Source organism: Acinonyx jubatus, chromosome A2 (genome assembly GCF_027475565.1).
Source record: "Acinonyx jubatus isolate Ajub_Pintada_27869175 chromosome A2, VMU_Ajub_asm_v1.0, whole genome shotgun sequence".
Classification (NCBI taxonomy): Eukaryota; Metazoa; Chordata; class Mammalia; order Carnivora; family Felidae; genus Acinonyx; species Acinonyx jubatus.
The window spans coordinates 92,969,081-92,990,558 of NC_069383.1; the positions used below are offsets into that span (position 1 = coordinate 92,969,081).

At 40.8% G+C, this 21,478-nt stretch overlaps 1 protein-coding gene across 1 annotated transcript in view; it reads left to right on the plus strand.

Moving 5' to 3' along the window:
- Window positions 1–21,478, plus strand: part of POU6F2 (POU class 6 homeobox 2) — a 487,233-nt gene that overhangs the window by 226,730 nt on the left and 239,025 nt on the right. The window contains exon 4 of the mRNA XM_053218650.1: window positions 3,333–3,561. Within this exon, the coding sequence (XP_053074625.1) occupies window positions 3,333–3,561 (229 nt within the window). The remainder of the gene's footprint in view (window positions 1–3,332; window positions 3,562–21,478) is intronic.

Here is a 21,478-nt window from a genome sequence, read left to right on the forward strand (position 1 = left end):
TGGAATATTTTTTTTTCCCTTGAAATCCACTTCAACCATGTTGGTTACTATGCAGCCTTCTAGAAAGTAAAACTTTAATGACTGGAGTGTGAAGAAAATTAAGTTATTTCAACCTTACGATAGCCATTTTTGAAATACAAGATGTGATTTAATATAAAAAAGTTAATGCAATTTTAATGCAAGTTCAGCTTATTGGGTTTGACAATACTGTACATCACATACAGCTCTTGCATTAATAAAGAAATACATTCATTATTTTTTAAAGTCCAATATTTGTTTCTTGCAGCCTGGTGTGGTTATATGGAGATGTAGAACACAATTATAAAAGCTGGGCTCTTTGCTATTATTGTTTTTTGGTGTTTTTTTTTTTTTTTTTTTTTATCTCTGTCATTTAATGTGAAAGCTTTCAGAGTTCACCTGCTTTTATGGGAAAAGAAGCTCATATGTGAGCATTTCTCTCTCTTTTGCTATCATGGTTGTTCCTGAAAATTAATCACTTTCATCACTTTGAGGGCTCACCAATTGAAGACTTGAAAACCCAAGTTTAAGGGCTTGGGTGGTGGTCTTGGCTTTCTTGTTCCAGCTGCCACCAAGTCCTAATGTCTGTCTCGGGTCCTAATGTCTGAGCACCACGATGCCTTGGTGCTCAAGGACAGAAAGCCTGGGGAGGTGTCTCTTCGCCTATGGAAGCCCATAGAGGATTCTACTGGGAATCTTGGAAGACGGCTTCTTCCGGCCATACCTTTTGTGATTTCATGCTTGTGACACTGTGTGCGTGTGTATGTGCGTGTGCGTGTGTGTGAACATACCAGGGCTGACAAACTCATGCCTCCGGGTCAGATAAGTGAATGACAGACCCAGACAGTGAGAAGCGTGGGTGGGCATTGTGACAAAGGGAGAAGGCATGCCCTGCTTTAACCCCGAGGATTCAATTAAAAAAAAAAATACTACGTGCTCAAACCCCCAACTCTGTGTCCTGTACAGTCTAAGAACCAGTCATTTTCCTTCCTTCTTATTATGATGTTACTGTTGACAGTGGTGTCACATCAGCGATCTAAGCAGCAGTTTATAATTTTGTACTTATTCCTAAAAAATACGTTTATTTTGTCTTTAGAGTAATTAAAAATTTTTTTTAACATTTTTACTTATTATTGAGAGACAGAGAGAGACAGAGCATGAGCATGGGAGAGGCAGACACGGAATCCGAAGCAGGGTCCAGGCTCCGAGCTGTCAGCACAGAGCCTGATGCAGGGCTCAAACTCACAAACTATGAGATCATGACCTGAGCCGAAGTCAGACGCTCAACCGACTAAGCCACCCAGGCGCTCCCAATTTTATTTATTTTTTTTAAAGAGAGACAGTTACTTTGTAAAGTGAGTAGAGTCTAACAAATACATCAGGAGCTAGGCCTGTGGAGTCTGGACCAGTTGTCTAAAACCAGGCTACTTGATGTCCCAGGGCTTGTCCAGAAGCCTCCCTGGAAGGAACTATGCAGGGTTGCTGTAGGCAGTGGCCAGAGGGTGGGTTCAGCCCTCCTCCCTTCATCCCTCTCTAAAACAGTTCCGTGTATTGAGAGGGGATGGTGAGAAAGGGGCGAGCCATGGGCTCTGAAGCAGTCTGCCCTCACATGAACCCCCCACAATCACCAGATACGGGACTTGGGGCAAGTTACTAATCTCTCTGGATCTCATTGGCAGGACAACTGCACTAACACATGCACAGCAATATTAGAATAGTGCCCGGCTATAATTTATTAGGCTTTGTGCTATGCCTGTATTTAATTACCTCTTACTTTATGGAATCATTCTGTATTAAACACACAGAAGTTGAAACCCCACAGTAAGAGTTTTGTATTGGTTCCACTAAAAGAAAAATAGACATGGGATTATGTGTCACATGGTTCCCCAAAAGGGTGCAACGAAAGTGCCAGATAAAGAACTGTAAGATCAAATACCTTCTAGTCATTTGGCCTGACCAGGACAAGAATCTCTCCTAGGTCATCCTGGTGGAAAGCCCACACTCGGGCTCAAACATGTCTGGGGCCCAAAGCGCACACTGATGAGTCTGCCTTTCCACATCAAACAATGACTATTGGATAAATAGTGGATACAAACATATGTTTGGAATGTTGTATGAACTGAGCAAGGAATGTTAGAGTAATAACAGGAGACATCTATAAAAGATTTTCTAAATTAGCCACATCAAATATTTTCGCTTTTCTGTAGTTTTTTTTTCGGATATCTTAATCATCCACACACGACTTCACCATTTTAATGATTGCATTATCATTGCTTAATGATTATCCAGTTTTTTAATGTATTCTCATTTTATAAACATCTTCCATTTTTCTAAAGAGGTGCCATAATGACCCACTTTAACGATTAGGTTATATCTTGTCAGGCTTAGTACTATAACAAAGTATGCTTCAGCATTTATATATTTTAAAATGTAATGCATATTTTCATTTATCTTTTGTCTTTTTTGCAATTTTTTAAACAATTTTTTAAGTTCATGTATTCTGAGAGAGAGAGAGAGAGAGAGAGAGAGACAGAGCAGGAGGGGCAGAGAGAGAGGGAATGAGAAAATCCAAGCACACTCTGCCCTCTCAGCGCAGAGCCCTATGTGGTGCTTGAACTCACGAACCATGAGATCATGACCTGAACCAAAACCGAGATTTGGATGGTTAACCAATTGAGCCACCCAGGAGCCTCTCCTTTGTCTTTTTGAATAATATCTTCGGGCTGTATCCCTGGAGTATGTTCTGAGTCAAAAGGGGTTGAATATTTTTGCAATTCTTGATATAGATTTCCAAATTACTTTCCAAAAGACTTACGATTGAGTACATGTCCTAAATCCACATAATGGTGTCACTACAGACTTACCAGCATGCTGTAACTCTTTTACATTATTTTTGATAAGTTAATAAATAAAAAATAGTATTTTATTGCTACTTTTGAGCCAAAAAAAAAAATCCCCTGATGCCAATGAGTTCTTTCTGGAACAACACAGAACAAATTAGCAGAGAATTTCAAATATATAAGGGTAAGATCAAATGAAAATTCATTGGAAGTATAATACATAAGTGTAAGGTATTACTTTAAAAGGTATTTGACGTCCTGAAAAGAAATCCAGACCAAATGAAATTTTCCAAAGAAATAAATGAAATGTGATTTCAATTTTTTTTCTACTAGTTCATTTTGGAATAGAGCATGCTTGTTTGCTACTTGTTCAGGAGATTTCTGACCCTGCTTAAGTAAAGGAAAATGCTCTAAAAGGCCATGTCCTGCTTGGTTCCACTGGAAAGTGAGCTAGGATTATCTGTTTCCTTGCAGCCACTTCTGACAGCACAACAGTTAGCCTCTGCTGTCGCTGGCGTGATGCCGGGAGGCACGCCAGCCCTCAACCAGCCTATCCTCATCCCCTTCAACATGGCCGGACAGCTAGGAGGACAACAAGGACTGGTCCTCACACTGCCTACCGCGAATCTCACCAACATCCAAGGGCTGGTAGCAGCAGCTGCGGCCGGAGGCATTATGACTCTGCCATTGCAAAATCTACAAGGTAACCCATTGTCTCCATGTGCCATGTTGGGCTCAATCCACTGGCCAGTGTTCTCTGAGGTGCTCAAGTGCCCAGTGGCGAATGTAGTTCAGAGTTACTTCCACTATTGAGGAGATGGAAGGCTTGTGTAGGCAGCAAAGTTTCAAGTGGTCTGTGAATCCCAAGCTTGGTCAAACCATGGGCTTTATCAGTCCTTGTTTCCTAACAGTGATTTGAAACCTTTCAGGTCTTCTGGAGTCACTTGTGAGCAATCATTGCACAACAAATCAAAGATTTAGATGTAAAATTATTGTGTTGTTATTGGAGGACCTGAGTTACGATCTCATGAGTTCTTCAATATAGCCATCTGCAAAGAACAGTTAGGCATTATTTGTTTCTGTGGCAAACGGTTGGAACATCTCAAATACAAGGTACCATTTGGAAGTCTTAATTTAAGTATTATCTTACTAAGTATTTTAATTACGATTATTAAACAGAAATTGTTTTACTTGAGATCATACTTTATGATGAGAAAGATAGACTTGTATATCGAGGCTTTATATTCCATGGGCGTATAACAATGGCTGAACTCATTTTACTCTGGAAGGATAGTTCTCTTGGTACTACAAAAGTTTTCACTTTTCTTTAAAAGATTTGGTAACACTGGTTGATAGACTGATTTACAAAAGATTCTGTTAGAGGAAGAATTATATGGTGAAAAATGGCCTGAATATATTATTAGGATGCCTAACAAAAAGAAGACAAATTGGTTTTGGATGGCTGAAAGGTGTTTGTTTTCTCCATTGATATGAATCTTAGCAATTAAAAAATGTGGAGTCTTTTTACAGAGTGAGAGTTCAATTGTGTAAGTTATCAGAATAACAATTTAAAGTACTTTTGGTAATTGGTCAAATGCCAGAGCATCAGCCCATAGATAAGAAATTGACCACATAAGAACTGGTTAACTCTTGACCCAAACTTTCTTATACACTGTATGTTCTAATATCCCACCTAGCGTTGCCACTTCGTGACTTTCACTTTAATGTTTAAAACAAAGTCTGTCTTATACCATTAAATTGTGCCAGGAAACCTGCCATTCATAAATCATGCATGCCCAGGACACGCTAATGCACAAACTTTACTTCTTTCAAATTTGAGAGTGCCTGGGAGCCAGGATCTCAAGATTAAGCAAATAAGGCAGGAATAAACAAGGTAAAAAGCAGAAGTAACAAAGTGTAGGGAGAGGCTTTCTAATGTAGGTGCATGATGAAATCTTAATGAAGAAATGGGCATTATCAAAATGCAACCTTCCATTTGGAACATTTGTGCTTATGGGAATATTGAATATTATAAATAAACATAAGCTCGTGGAGCTCCTAGGTCATGAATTAATCTTGCTTGGTTAAAACAGACGCCAAAGTCAGAGTCCAAACAATCAGGCTTATGATATCTTTATTATGGCTTGGTATTCTTAGAATTTTAGTGCCTGGTTGTTTTAAGAGCTTGAAGTTAGTGACTGGTCCAATGTGGACTTCCATCAAGATTTTCTCTGGCTCTCTTTTCTTTAAATATCAAATTTAGGAATAGTGTGGAATTTGGTTCTTTTTACACCTTTGGTTTCAGAAAATGGATTCTAAGGTTTGTGGCCTGATTAAGTAGGTTCAATGAGAGTGCTAATTCTTTTTATCTCTTGGTGCTTCTTACACGATTTTCTTATCGGCCTCACCTTCAAAAGTGGATTGGAATTGATGGTCAAGCTCTCATCTACTAAACAAACACAAGGGAACATGTCTCCCTTTGTCATTTCAGTGATGTTGGAAAGCAAATGGTGAGGTCATTAAAATAAAACACCTTCCAGTAGCAGCTCAGCCCATTATAGGAAAACCTTCCTAATCAGTCTTAACACGCAAGCCTGTCCTCTAATACTTTTCCCTTTAATAACTTTGCAAATAAATCCCAATTCCTAAGTCACTGTTAGGATCCAGAAAAACTCCTTGGGCTTTTCTCTTCCTTCTGTATCTTCTCACATGATTTCTTCACCACCCAGACCTCACCGGGTGACTGGGGATTTCCTGGGGATATGTGACTTCTTCTGCTGAGACAAGGAAAGTTCCAGGCAAACAAAAAAGAGTTGGTCATCCTGCCAGAAGTCCTGGGGCAATAAGGATGATAATTGGGTAAATGTCTCAAATCTCCATGGTGCCCAAGATGAGTGTCCACTTCCTGAAGTATAATGCCAATGGCATCCTGGCATTCAGCCAACATCTGACCCAAGGATGATCTCACCACCTTTAGGGTACCTACTGCAGCCCTCGACAATCCGCAGGCAATGTCCATGGCTTGTGTAGTTTTCCAGGTTATATCACAGAAGGCGGTGGGATTCTAAGGATGGTGGGTGGATGGTTGGCAGGCTGGAAAGGCATCTGCAGGGCTCCTGGTTGACTTTGAGACTGAGCCAATCCCAGGCATAATCAAGTCTCACCCCCTTTCGGGGGTGGTAATCTTGTACATGGTCTACAATACCTGAGAAGGAGTCCTTACACTCATGTGTATAGTCAACCCATGTATGCTCCGCCCCTCCCCATGGTCCACCCTAGACAATGGACATAGTCACTTCCAAGGCTTTTAAGAGTCTTTTGATTCAGAGTCTGTGTCTCCCTCTCTCTCTGCCCAACCCCCCACTCTCTCTCTCTCTCTCAAAAACAAACATTAAAAAATATTGAGTCTTTTGAAACAACTAGTAAGTCTGCACAACTCAAATTAGATACCCACCTTCTTGCGTGGTTTTATAAAACAAGTGTGATTAGTCAGTATGAGGGAGAGGGATTGAAGTGTTAAACTCCTCGTCTGAAGTGGAACCTGTTTCCATGTGATGCACTGAGTTCTGGATGGTTCCCCTCTTCCTCATTGTGAAACGTTAAGGGTTATTCATGAAGTAAATCTGCCAGCTGCAATTATCTCTGAGTATCCTCCAGCCTTCCTGCCTAGTCCTTCAGCCTATCTGTTCTTCTAGCCCCGAAACTACAAATTTGCTAAGAAAGAAAAATACTGACATCAGTTTCTTAATGGTTTTTGGAATTTGGGGATAAGTTTTCAAGTATCTTCTTCTTTACTAAAGGGATTAAGAGCTGCTTCATTTACGTTCCCTATCAAGTGACATGGAATTGCTCTCAGACCCTCAGAGGCCATGACGCATGCATGTATTTTAATGAGCACTAATGACATGTTGTTACGATGAGTGGCTTTTCTTCACACAGGCAGCAGGGGTCCTATCACTGTCTGCTCCTCTGAGCGTCATTCCCAGACTAATGGCATCAGCTCTTGTTGGAGCTTGTTAGAAAAAGCAGACTCTCGGGCCCCACCCCAGACACATTGAACAGAATCTGCATTCTTAAAAAAATTCCCAGGAGATTCTTAGATACACTACAGTTTAAGAAAGCCTGGTCTAAGGAGCTTTTCCAAAATTCATCTGGCAAATCCCCTATTATCTCCAGCAACCTCTCCAGATTCCGATCATCCCCTGGTGATGGGGAGCCATGTGACTGTGATAAGCGCCCTTGTTAATTTTCCTGCTCGGACCACCCGAGGCTTCTATTGAGGGTAAAGAGCGAAACGAATAACTTGTTTGGGAATTAACTTATTGCTTCTGTTAGGACATTCGCATCCCCCAGACAGAGAGGGGTTCTCTTGCACAGTTGAAGCATTGTTAAAGTCCTTGCTCTGAGATTTTATCCAGCAAAAGCTTTGCATTGATGAAAAAGAGATCATATTGCCCTGCAGAAAACTCATTTGCATGGCCTGGGATTGTTTTCCCTTTCTCCTCAGATCCTTCCATGCAGGAAAGAGATGCACCAATGAGGGGGTCTTTTTGTAAGGAAACAGCCGGGAGTAAGGTGTTAGAAATCTTGCAGAATCCCAGAAACAGCTGGCAGCCCGGACTGTGGCACCCTGGAAGTGAGGTTTGGAGATCAGAGAAAACAGTGACTCACTAAGCTGCAGGCTGTGTCATTCTCCCCTTGGAGAAGACAGGCATGTGTCCCCACTTCTAGGGTGACTAATAACCTGTCTCCTCTCTTCTCCTGCTCCTCCCTGTGACTCTTCTCTATTGTGTTGGTTGACTTTTGGCTAGCCCATAATTTTGGCTCACTCGTATTCCATTCTGTCTCCTTGGAGGCCACGCATCTTCCCAACTCATGTACCTCCCAGGAACACTCCGTTGCTATTTCAGTCTCCATCGTCTCTATCTTGATGCCCATCTCCACGTCTGTCAAAATTCAGACTCTCCATATTCAAATTCCTAATGGGCTGAGACTTGGCATTCTAGACTACCTTGTAGGTCACTGGCCAGACTAGAGATTGACTGCCCCATGTGGAAGTGTGCATTCCTGTCCAGTCAGCTGTAATGTGAATGGAAGGGGGGAGCTAGGATAACATGGTGTGGAAGATGGGCAATATGCTTAAGAAATATTAGACAGAAGAAAAAAAGAAAAAGAAAAGGAAACATTAGATGGGAGATGATGAGGGTCTTCCTCAGAAGTAGAAGGGGCACTGGGGGGAGGCAGGCCACTGGGAGTGGCCTGCCCACTGGGAATCCTACATAGACTAATAGGCCCTCCTGTGTGCATGGGAAGAGATTGAGACATACCCTGAACTCAGAAATGCCAAGGGTGGGGTCTAGATTCTGAATATTTTAGGGGAGGTCCGTGGAAGTTCTGGCTGGGATTCAAGGGCACAAGTGCTCTAAACTCAGATAAGACCTAGAAATGACCTACTCCTCAACACTCCATGTCCCTACATGAAGTAGATACAGATTTGCGTTCTCTCCTCTCTTAACCTTTGAGAGCCCCTGCCCCCTTCCAAGCACCTCCCACCATCACCACTCTGGATCTTTCCATTCCCGTGTCCTTTGTCTGTCTGCTGCCCACAGAGATTTGTTCTCAGTTGACTGTCAGCAAACCCACACCTGTGACACAAGACTAACAATGACCAGAAAGCTCAAAGAAAGAAAATGACTAAGGCTGCTCTGTCACATACGTGATAAACTTTCAAAGATAGTGTTTTCCGTTTACTTATTATTTTGAAACACACCTGTGCTAAAAATATAATGTGCATTTGTCCTAGTGTGGGAACTGGATTATCACTTGATGGGGCAAAACAAAGTCCCCATGTGGAAGTCATGCAAATGTGTTGTGTTTTTTCCTTTGTAAGATTCAGGCAGGAAATGTCGATGAATACAACCTTGTATTTGTTGGAACAAGTGACAACAAGCCACAGAGGGGTTAATGGGACAGCAGGGGTGGGTCCACATCTAGGGCAGATGATTCAACTTAGTGGCTTTTCTCATTGCACAGACTGAGACAACCCACTAATCACCGTGGACAACATAAATGGAGAATATAAATGTGCTACGTAGGAGATTTATATCAAAGTGTGAACATTCCAGTTCAGTCAAGCATAACATTTAAATTAATGACCAAAAATACATTAGAGAGTGCTGCTTAACCTGAACATGGAAAAGCAATTAGGTTCAAGGCAAGTTGAAAACTCAAGGCCAAGGGTGGGTTTTCCTGCCCTTCGTGCTGGCTGGAAAACAGCCCTCATTTTCTCTCACTCTCCAAAGTCAAGTCAGGGAAAAGTATGGGGAATACTTTCGGTTTGGGGGATTTTGGTTGCAAATTGCATTACATTTCCTTTTTGTTTGTTTTGTTTGTCCTTGTTGTTTTAACCAAGGTATCATTTACGTACAATAAAATGCATGGATCTTAGGTGGCACACAGCTCAATGTGTCTTGATAATTCTTTGCCTCCATGCAACCTCCATCCACCACAGTTGATACAGAAAACATTTCGTTTTCCCCCAAAGGTTCCCTTGTGTCCCTTTGTAGCCAATCCCCTACCTCAAACCAGGCAACTCTGATCTGCTTTCTATCACTTTCAATTCATTTTGTTTGTTCTAGAACTTCATATACATCGATTCCTACAGTATGTATGCTTTCGTGTCTGGCTTTTTTCACTTGGCGTCATGTTTCTGAGATTCTTCTGTGTTGTTGTGTATGTCAGTGGTTCCTTTATTTCTTTCCTAAGCAGTATTACATTGTAAGAAGACGCCACAATCTGTTTATCCATAACCAGCCCACATCCTAGCCGGCAGACATGGTGAAGTTCCCCTGCCCTGGGGGTAGAGAGAGTTGTCTCCGTTGGACACCCCTTGGGAAGCATCCATGACCACTGTTCTCCTTGGCCCTTTGCTATACCCCTGGGAGATTCTTCCCTGCCCATAATCTTTCTTAGCTACATCTGAAGAGAAAATTGAGAAATGTGCCTCAGTCCCTGTGTGGCTTATGGAAGCTTGGGGGCTGAAGGGGTTGCTTGAAGTTTCCAATAGTTAAAGATTTGTAGCTTCCTTGGGAATCTGGTTCTGTCAGAAACTGAGAATGCTTCTGATCTTTTTGCTTTCAGTCAGTTCCAGATGCCAAAGTTTTTTCCAAGGCATACATCTTCCGTGTAATTTATTTTTGCTTTTTCCCTCCCTCAGTTCTCTGTTTCAATTCAATCGGCCTCAGGGTATGGGCACTCTGACCTCCTTGGTGTTCTCTAAACATGCACCTACCCAAGGGCCTTTGCACAGGTCACTTCCTCTGACTGAAGGACTGTTTCCCCAGAAAGCATCAGCCTACTTCCTCCCTCACTGTCCCCAATACCCCTGTTCCCTCTGACCTGATTTCCTTCATTTACCTGTCCATAGTGCTTACTACCTTCTACATAGATTTAAAATCTCAGAAATTGTTGAGTCTTTCTTATCTTGTCTTGTCTTCTCTTCTCTTCTCTTCTTTTCTCTTCCCTTTCTTTCCTTCCTTCCTTCCTTCTTTCCTTCCTTCCTTCCTTCCTTCCTTCCTCCCTTCCTTTTACTGCAGCCACCTAGGGCAGTGGAGGCAGCATCCTGATGTTTAGCCCTGATGCTCTAGGGGATGATAATTACATATAGTGTGTTAATAATATGTAATGTTTATCTAGTCCTGCCCTTAGGACGTATGTCCTATAAGAAGCATCTTTGTTTGGTTCAGTGATGTGGCCCAAGAACTGGAACAGTGCCTGGCTCATAATAAGTGATCAAAAATAGATGGATAGAGAATGGATGGATGGATGGATTTTAAACCAGGAGTCAGTCAAGTGAAGAGAAGTAAAGAGAACATTCAGTGTAGAGAATAAGGCATGAGGGCCCTCTGAACAGTTTTCGTTATTGTTCAAGTGAAGGTTAGGAGTCTGAAATGGCAAGAAATCAGACTGGAGGAGCAGGAAGGGGTAATACTGGAGAGCCTTGCATGCCTTTCCTGTACATGCTGAGCGGCCTCATAGGGCCCGATGTGTTAAGAGATGAGCAAATCTAAAGGTGATGCAATTATGCTATGATATTTTCATCGGTATATGTTTGCATTTCCCTAGTAATGCTTATGTAATGCCAAGGACTCAAAGCAGCTTATGATACAAGAAACCTGAAAGGCCAAATGCTGTTTTTTTTAAAAAAGAAGAAACCTAGATGAAGATTCGGACCTATGGGACAAGTCAAAGGGGAGGCACATCACATTCATACACTTATTTATCTATTTGTTTATTTATTTATTGAAAGAGAGAGAGTGAAAGCAGGGGAGGGGTAGAGAGAGAGAGAATCTCAAGCAAGCTGCACTCTGAGAACAGAACCCGATGCAGGGCTCAATCCCATGACTGAGAGACCATGACTTGAACCAAAACCAAGAGTTGGAAGCTTAACCAACTGAGCTGCCAAGGCACCCCCACATTCCATACTTTCAATTATCTGACAGTAAACAAAGTCATATCAGCTTAACAAGAAACAAGGTCTTTTTTTTTTTCTTTTTTGCTTTTCACTAATTTTATTTATTTACTCAATGTATACCTACTGAGCTTTCATAGCATATTAGGTCATGATCTCAGCATAGGGTATAACAGGAAACAAAACAAAGAGAGACTCTGAAGGCACTGTGCTCATGCAGGATGTAAAGGAGAATGAAGCAATGAAGGGTGGCAGGCATGGGGACATGATGTATTTTACACAGGGTCATCAGCATCAGTCTTTCCACTGGACAGAAACCCAAAGGACACGAGGGACAAAGCTATATAATATCTGGGGGAAGAGTATCCCAGATTAAAGTTCCAGATGCTGAGAAAAGTTCATCACACAGATTCCCAATGAAGAACTGTGGAACCGACTGGTGGACAGGACACTGGGCATCTTTTGGGTTCACTAGGTTGTACCACAGTAACTAACAAGCACACGGTCTCAGTGAGGTACCACAGAGGTTTATTTCTGTGTTTATTTCATAATACATGTTGGCTGCAGGTCAGCAGTGGCATTGCTGAACATCCTCTTTCTAGGGTCCAGGCTGAAGAAGCACCCTCTTCCTGGAATAGGCCTTTCTCATCACACAGGGAAGAAAGAACAGCAGAAACACAATGACTTCCAAATCTTTGGCTCAGAAGTGGCTTACATCACTTCCATTCATGTCTTGATCAAGCCTGCTGCCAATGGGAATGAGGATACCCCTAAAGCGGAGGGTGTTTCTCGAGCACATGATTGGAAGCTATATTACAAGGTGCTACACTGTTCAACCCCCACTGCACTGAAGATACCCTGCATGAGTATTTGACTTAGGTCAACTTTAAGATTCCTTCCAACACCAAGAGTTTACCATTCCATTAGGTGAACCCATTAGGTGAGACCATTAGGTAAAATGGGCTATCCGTGGGTTCCTTTGAATACAACTCAGTAATAATTTCATAAAGTAGTAGAATTCAAACAATAAATATAAAAATAGATTACAAATTTATGGAACAATTGGGGACTTTAAAAAATAGCACATGTACACATGTAAAAGTACGACTCCTTTTTAAAAAAAATTTTTTTAATGTTTATTTATTTTTGAGACAGAGAGAGTGCACGAGCAGGGGAGGGGCAGAGAGAGAGAGGGAGACACAGAATCTGGAAACAGGCTCCAAGCTCTGAGCTGTCAGCAAAGAGCCCGATGTGGGGCTCAAACTCACAGACCGTGAGACCATGACCTGAGGTGAAGTCGGATGCTTAAACAACTGAGCCACCCAGGTGCCCCAAATATGACTCCTTTTATGTAACATTCAGAAAAAGGCAAAATGATGGGGACGGAAAGAGATCAGTGGTGACGAGGGGTAGGCACTGGGGGAAGGAGTTGACTATAAAGCAGTGCAAGGGAATTTGGGAGGCTGATGAGACAGTTCTCTGTCTCGATCATGATGGAGGTTACAGGACTCCATGTGTTTGTTAAACTGCATGCTAGGAAGGGTGAATCTTACTGTATGTAAAATATACCTGTTTTTTAAAAAAGGGAAGTAAATGGTATGGTGCTTATAAAATACCAATAAAACACCAACTTAGAGGCGCCTGGGTGGCTCAGTCATTTAAGCCTCTGACTGTGGCTTAGGTCATGATCTTGCAGTCTATGAGTTTAAGCCCCGCATTGGGCTCTGTGCTACCAGCTCAGAGCCTAGGGCCTGCTTCAGATTCTGTGTCTCCCCCTCTCTCTGACCCTCCCATGCTCATACTCTGTTTCTGTCTCTCAATAATAAATAAGCGTTAAAAAAAAATTAAAACACCAACTTAATGTTAAAACATAAAAAAGAATATGTATGGGGCTCCTGGGTGGCTCAGTTGCTTAAGTGTCCAGTTGACTTCGGCTTAGGTCACAAACTCACCGTTTGTGAGTTCGAGCCCCACATCAGGCTCTCTGCTGTCAGCACAGAGCTTACTTCAAGTCCTCTGTCCCCCTGAGTCTCTGCCCCTCCCCCACTCGACTCCCTTTCTCTCTGTCTCTCTCAAAAATAAATAAACTTTAAAAAAGAATATGTGAGTACAAATCTGCTAATAAAATGAAAGCTAGGGAAAGCTTCATGGAGACGAGAGACTCAAGTTTTCCCATTAAAGAAAGTGTTAATGGCTCTATTTCTCAGATGCACAAGTGAACACTAAAATAGCACAGATTTTTACATGCACACAATTTGACTCCAGTTGTTTGAAAGAAATCCAAACACACATCCACACACCCCACAGAGAGAGGAAAAGAAAACTACTGTATACAACAAAGTGTTACTGGTAGATTCTAGACAGCAAGAAATTATGGATGATGTTTTCCTTCTTTAAATTTCTTCATTAATAAGTATTATTCCAAAATCAGAATACTTTGTATTCATTAAAGTTAAAAGTCATATCCAAAGCATCATTATTAGCATTGACAAGGTTGGGTCTATGGGTCTGCTGTCTTGCCCTTCTAACCACCTTTTTAAAAAAGCATCCCTCAACTCAAGGAGGATTAATTCTCAAATTAACACTACAACCACAAAACAACTCTATGCATTCATGATGTATGAGCAATCTTTAATACAAGTAAAATTGCCTTTAAATGTGCTTGATTTTATTGATCAAGGGATAATTTATAGTCAGGGAGTGGATGAGGGGTAGGCACGTGTTTCTGAGCGTTCTATCATTCTTGACGAAGGAAACAGTAGGTGGCCATGGGCGCTGCTTTTCCTAATAATTTACTTTTGTGCTATTCTAGTGATGTCCATACCCAGAAAGTGTCGTCCCCAAGGGCATCATGAACATGAGAGCGGAGGTCTAATACCACTCACAGAAAGGGCAATGCAGCACCTGCCACAGAAACAAGAAGAATGGACCCAGGCTTTTCGTATGCAATGATTTCTCAGCCTCTGATAGGTGGCTTGCTGTCACAAAGTCCAATATTAAAAATATCTAGTGCATAAATTCATATTTGCGGTGTTATTCAGAAGAGCCCCACCTGACACACCATACAATAATACCAAATCCACCATAAAGAAGTTATGAAAGTTGTTGCATGTGTCTTACTCCGGCAGTTTTTCAAACCTCCGTATCTCCAAGGCTTCAGACTTTTTATTTAAAATACCTGGAAAGCCCGTTCTGCAGTACATTATCCTTGAAGCAGGCGTCACTGAGGCACTAGGGTATGGATTAAACTGGAAGCACATGAATGAGGAGTATGACTAGTATACTGTGTATTTAAGAGATACTGTCAATGGAATAAAGCATTGTCAAAGGATAATGGTTTCCAGCTGCCACATAAATGTCAAAGCAAAGCCAAAGCATTTATTTTCAAAGCAAAAGGCAGGGAAGTAATGTGATCCCCAGTTTGTACATAATAAGGCTGTAAATCCATCAGGGCTCTTGATGGCATGCAGCGGTGTGTCTACACTAGGATGTGCAAACTGGATTAGATTCCAAGGCAGCCATCAGAGCTCTTTTCCAATATGGCTGCCGCTAGAATGACACTGAACATAAAACCAGAAAAGATTGTGCTCAGAATGTTTCTTAAACCTACTCCATTACCAAGGATGAGAGAGACTGGGATTATTTGTTCAAATTTCCTCTGGGACCAAAATAAAGAAGTCTTCTTTATCTTTTTGAAAGTGTGGAGCAGGCGGGCAGGGAGTGGGGAGGTACTGGAAGTAAGGAGATGGGAGTTGGCCCCTCCGTTCCCCTCTGCCAATGTTCAGAGCATGAAGAGGTAGAGTTGCCAAGAAAGTCCGGTCTTCTTGTACACGTGTGATTCTTGAAGGGCAGATTTCCAGCGAGAGGTCACAGCTGTGATTTCTTGGCCCCTCCAGAGAAAAGCTCAACCTCATTTCTTGCCCTGAGCTGTGCACAAAGATTGATTGATGGATTTCACAAATACTTGCTAAGCATCTGCTCTTTTCCAGGCACTGTGGCACTGTGGTAGGCACTCCGGTCTGGTTAGAAAAGAGGCCTTCGTAGTAATCAGGGAGAGAAAGGGTCCGGGTGGCCATGATGAAGAGCAGAGGATTCATTGAGAAGACATTAACAAGATGCGTTTGGTAGGACTTGGTGATGGATTAAATGTAGAGGGATAAAAGGAAAGACAGGGAGATGTGTAGCTAATTTGACATGTGACTTCATTTCCTATGGAAATTTTAAATGGAAATACCAGTGGTCAGTTGAAAATTCATGGTTCTAAAACTCAGAATGGAATTGGCACTGGAGACCCTGATGTAGACACCATCAACACGTGTGACTGAAACCAGGGAGGGAAGACATTTCCGGGAAAGAAGAGGTTAGGGAAGGATCACGAGTCAAGCCATTGGAAGAGGAAGATACAGGCACAGCTGAGACCGAGGAAAAGTCCCAACGTGCATGATTGTTCTGCACCGGTTTAGCCTGCAATTCTTTGGGTTTGGATTAACTTTCTTTGGACATAATTGACACATTCACACTGGAGCTTCTGGTTGTTGCTTACCCCTTATATAGCCAGAGTGCAACAAGAAAGAGCCTAAAAATTGTATCTGTCAATTTGCTCTTTATCTTCTGAAGACATGCCAAGTTTCCATATATAAAGAAGCTATTTTAAGAGCTTGTACCTAAAAGCTTGAACAGGGTTTGCTGTCTTGCTGGAAAGTAACTCCACTGATTTAAATCTATTATTTAAAAATGTAGTTGTAGTCTTAAAAATCTCAAAATGAAAGTACTTGAGTCTTTTTCCCCCCTCCATTCTTCTTTTTAAAGCACTTTGGGTCATGCCCACTGTAGCCATGCAGGGCAGAGGAAGCAGCATTGGCCTTGGTATGGGGTATGGATAGAGGAGGATACCTGTGCTGGGGAAAAGCCGTAGTATAGATACCATACTTTTAATTTTCGAGAATTACTTACGTTGGAAAACTATGTCTTATTGCTAGCAAATTAGTCACTGAACATCTTTTGGCTCCACATTAACCTTTTTTTTTTTTTTTTTTTTTTTTTTGCTTTAGTGTTATCTCCCAAATTGTATTAATCAATCATGCTCACCCACTGTATAGCCAAAATTTACAACAAAACAAAACAAAACAAAACGAAACTCAGTATGTTTGTCATTTGTCACCAGATTAGGATTAGCACAAAATGCAGGTCCATTAAAACATTCTTAGGCATCTCGGTTCCCCTGTGTGCCATTATTTTAGAAATTCTTAGCAGAATATATATATATTCAACACTTGACATAAGATAATTTGAGTTTGCTGTGTTTGGAAAATAACTCACAGGGGAGAAAGTTGCATTAAATAAATAATAGAGATAAAATTTATACTTCTATATATTTCAAAGCTAATGTCGCTAACTTACAATAGAACGGTAACGTGAAGACACAGTGCTATAATTTGATTGATTTGTTTTGACAGCAGCCAAATAATTGAGAGTGAAAGGTGTCAGCACAGATGAAATATTGTATAAGCCACGTTCAAAAGGCAGCCCTCGCAGCAGCAGCAACTAGAGTTTTATTTCCTTTGATTCCGTACTGGTACTCACCTCCAGTTTATTATGAAACCATGAAAGGTGTATGACTTCCCCAACGAGGGAGACTTTTATGGAGAGGATAGAAATAGAAGTTTGCCAAATAGTTGAACAATGGTTATAGACAAGAGGAGGGAAAATGGCTACAGTGTGCCAAGCTGAATGCTAGCAGCCTGTCCCTTTTCTTTTGCAAGTTGCTGCTCTCTTGCATTTCACCTCACTTTGAAGAGACTCTGAGTGAGAGCAAATATTAGATCCCATTTTCTGCACCTTGACAGGAGATGGGCCAAAGATGTGCTTGGTACCATTTCCGGGCCCAGGTAAGGAGCATTTACCCAACTGAAAACCCTCGTGTCTGGTTAATGATAAGATTTGAGGTGACCGGTGAATATAGGAGCTAAATGGTCAGGGGAGGGTTGATCGGGAGAAAATCTCTGCCCATCGGTGACTGTGCCTTAACAGAGTATGGTTAACCGGTAAGTAGGTAACAGGTAAACAGTGGTGAGTCTCACCGGCCTGGGTTAATTCCAGCCCTACAGCTTGCTAGTTGTGTGACCTGCCTTCCTCAGATATTTTATAGAGCCGTTTAAGGATTACAAGGGATACTGTATGGGACATGTCCAGCAGAGTGCCTGACACTTAGTAAGTGCAAAGTGAATGAGAGCTTCCGTAGTCTCCCTTATCTGCGGGAAAGATGTTCCGAGCCCCTCACTGGACGCCTGCAGCCACAGATGGCACTGAACACTATGTACAGAGTGCTTTTTCCTCTATGTGCATACCTATGGTAAAGTATACTTTACAAATTAGGCACAGTAAGGGATCAACGATGATAACTAGCAATATAAAATAGGACAATTATGATAACAGACTATAATAAAAGTTGTGGGAATGTGGTCTCTCTTTCAAAGGATCTTACTGTACTGTACTGATCCTCCTTGTGCTGATGTGGGATGTTAAAATACTGTGTGAAGAGATGAAGTGAGGTGCATGATGTAGGCGCTGTGACGCAGGGTCATGTGCTTCCAGACCATGGTTGACTGTGGGTAAGAGAAACTATGGAAAGCAAAACTGCAAATAAAAGGGGACTCCTGGGGTGCCTGGTTGGCTCAGTCGTTTGAGTGCCCTACTTTTGATTTCAGCTTGGGTCATGATCCTGGAGTTGTGGGATCAAGCCCAACATGGGGCTCTGCACTGGGCATGGAGTTTGCTTGAGGTTCTCTCTCTCTCTCTCTCTCTCTCTCTCTCTCAGAAATAATAAACTTAAACAAAATTTTTTAATTAAAAAATCAGAGGGGACTACTGTACTTTTACTACATAGAGTTGCAAAATCTAAAATGACAGCAATGTGGCTATTGGGCCCTTGAAATGTGACTACTCCAGGTTGACACATGCTCTAGAGGTAAAATCTGCACAACTGCAAATATCTCATTAATAGTTTTATATTGATAACATGTTGAAAAGATATTCTGGATATATTAGGTCAAATAGAATATACCATCAAAATTCATTTCACCCATTCCTTTTTATTTTTTTTTAAATATGGAGACTAGAAAATTTTAAATTATGGATGTGGTTCACATTCGTGGCTTGCATTATATTTCCATAGGATAGCATTGGCCCAGCCTGGAGGACCTCCCTAAATCCCATATACATTTGGCACTAATTAAAAGTTGTGCTCATTAAAAATAAACATAATTAGCATACATTTAAGTTTTGGACCCTCAAGCAGAAAATCACAAAGGGTCCTCTTTAGTGACAAAAATTAGAGAGACTACATTTAATAAGTTCTCTGCTGTAGTTTAGGAACTATTTGGGATTCTATCTATCTATATAAAAAAGGATACAATTTACAGTTTTTACTACCAACTTCCATTGACCAGAATCTAAAGTTCTCTTTCTTTTTTAAAAATTGTTACACTTTGTACTTTGAAACATAGAGAAAATATGCTCAACTGATCTAGAATTAAGAAACGTTAAGATTTTGCCACCTTTGCTTGAGATCTATTATCTTAGAAAATGAAACATTATAAATAATGCTAAAAATCTTCTGTTGCTTCTGTCCAGGCTTCCACAGTATTCCCCACTCCTGGAAGTAACCACTACCCCTCCAGTGCATGTGTTTATGAATTTACCATATATTATACATACATACATACATACATACGTGAAATATATAGTATGTATTGTACTATAAATATATACTATAATTTTGATGTGTTAAAATTTGACATAAAGTAGCACACTTTAGGTATGTTTTTGTATCTTGCCTTTTACTTTCTGCGTTTTGCTTTCGAGGTTTGTCCATGTTGATATATGTAGATAATAATTGTGGGGTTTTTTTATCATGCTTTTTCTGCCCTTTTTCTCCTTTCTTGCATTCTAATGGACTTGTTGAGTTTTCTTTCTTTTTTTTTTTTTTTCCACCTACTGGATTAGAAGTTAATCATCCAATTTTATTCTTTTAGTTGTTATCCCTGTATTTGGGATATGTGTTTTAAGGAGTCATATCAGTATTTTTCTCTTTCCTCCTAACTAACATTGCAACTTTTTGATACCCTCCTGCCGTCTTCTATACTGTTATTCCCCAACTTTAGTTATTCTTCATACTGTTGTGCGTACAACCTCTTAGCTTTCATTATATTTGCAAAATTCTTTACCCATCATTATGTCTTATATCCCATTACTCCCTTTCAGAGCTTTCTGATTCTTTTAATGAAGATCTTTGAATGAGAAACTGAGTTTCCTTTATTTAAAATTCTCCTTTTGTCCTTATTTTCTATTGTGTAGCTGGACTTACAATTCTCAGTTAATAGTTAATATTTTCAGCAAATGGAGCAATTATCTTCCAGGTTCTATTTTTTGCTGATCACAACTATATTGTCAGTTTAGTGGTCATTTCTTCACAGATATCTCTTTTTTTTTAAGTTTTTAAGTGTTTACTTTTTTTTAAGAGAGAAAGAGAGACAGCGTGTGAGCAGGGGAGGAGCAGAGAGAGAGGGAGACACGGAATCGAAGCAGGCTCCAGGCCCTAAGCTGGCAACACAGAGCCTGATGCGGGGCTCAAACTCCTGAACCGTGAGATCATGACCTGAGCCGAAGTCAGATGCTTAACAGACTAAGGCGCCCAGGTGCCCCTAAAATATCTTTTAAAATCATGGCTGATGTTAAGATTTTTCTTTTTGTCTTTGGGATTCACCAATTTTACTGTGAAAGACCTGGGTATGGATTTATTCTTATTTATCCTGCTTGGGGCTTGGGACTCCTGACATTTTGGTCATAATCTCTTCTCCCCCGGTCTCTCAATTCTTTCCTCCAGGAACTCCCACTACCCACCCACTGTCCTCTATGTCTCTCAGTCTCTCATACTTTCTCTCACATTATATTTTGTGCTACATTTTTGATTTCCTTATATCTATCATCCAGTCTTCTAGTTCTCTCTGCAGTTATATTTAATCATATGTTTAACCTTAATTTTTTCATTTTAAAAACTGCATTTTTCATTTCTAGGTGTTCTAATTTTTTTTCCTTTATGGCTTCTCTTTGTTCTTAGCTTTCTTTAATCACTGGAAAATATTTATTTTATAATCTTCTTCAGACTGCCTTTTAGCTTAACTACTTGAGCTAATTCATAATTGCTGTCTCTGTCTTATTCATAGTGGACTATGTCCCTATGTTGTAAGGAATTTTTTTATTTTGAACTCACTTTAAGCAGAGATAGTTGTTTTTGTTTTTAATTTTTTTAACGTCTGTTTATGGAGAGAGAGACAGAGTGTGAGCAGGGGAGGGGCAAAGAGAGAGGGAGACACAGAATCTGAAATAGGCTCGAGGCTCCAAGCTGTCAGCACAGAGCCCCACGCGGGGATGGAAGTCATGAACTGAGATCAATTCTGGGTTCTGGATTTTTAGAACAAGGCTCTGTTCAAACAGTTCTTCTCACATGGATCCAAGGCCCAGATCCTGCCCCAGTGTTGGTGGCCAAACATCAGCCCCATGCTGGACAGTCCTGACCCCTGTCCGCCCTCAGGGTTCCAGGGTGTTAGTTAGTGGTCTTACCATTTTTTATTTCTGATGCCTGAGCATGTTCCTTTCTGCCTGTGTATCTAAAGTTTTGACATGTTTTGGTCATAATTTCTATATATGGGAAGCAAGAAGGTTGTCCATGTTAGGTCAGTCTAATATTTTTCCATGAAAAGTCTTCTCCACTCCCTTTTGTCAATTTCTCTAGGTGGATCAAGTCTGGATAGCTCATCCTTGGCACATAGATAATTCCTAAACATTTCAAGCATTCAATGTGGTAGCGACTTAAATTAATTTTTTTCTGGAACTTTCAGAATATTCTTTGTGGAATTACCGAAAGTTTTAGAAAGAAAGCAACAAGCCCATTACAAATATATCGAATATTGTAACCCTCTGGGATGTTCTTGAGTGACAGATACATCTATGGTTCTTATTAAGTAAACCAAATTCTGTGCGGATGCCCAAGGTTATTCAGCTAAACCTTGGTCTCAAAAATAAATAACTAGAAGGGATCACAAATAAGTTAGGACATTTCTCAGTTTCAGGAAAAAGCATAGAAAATACT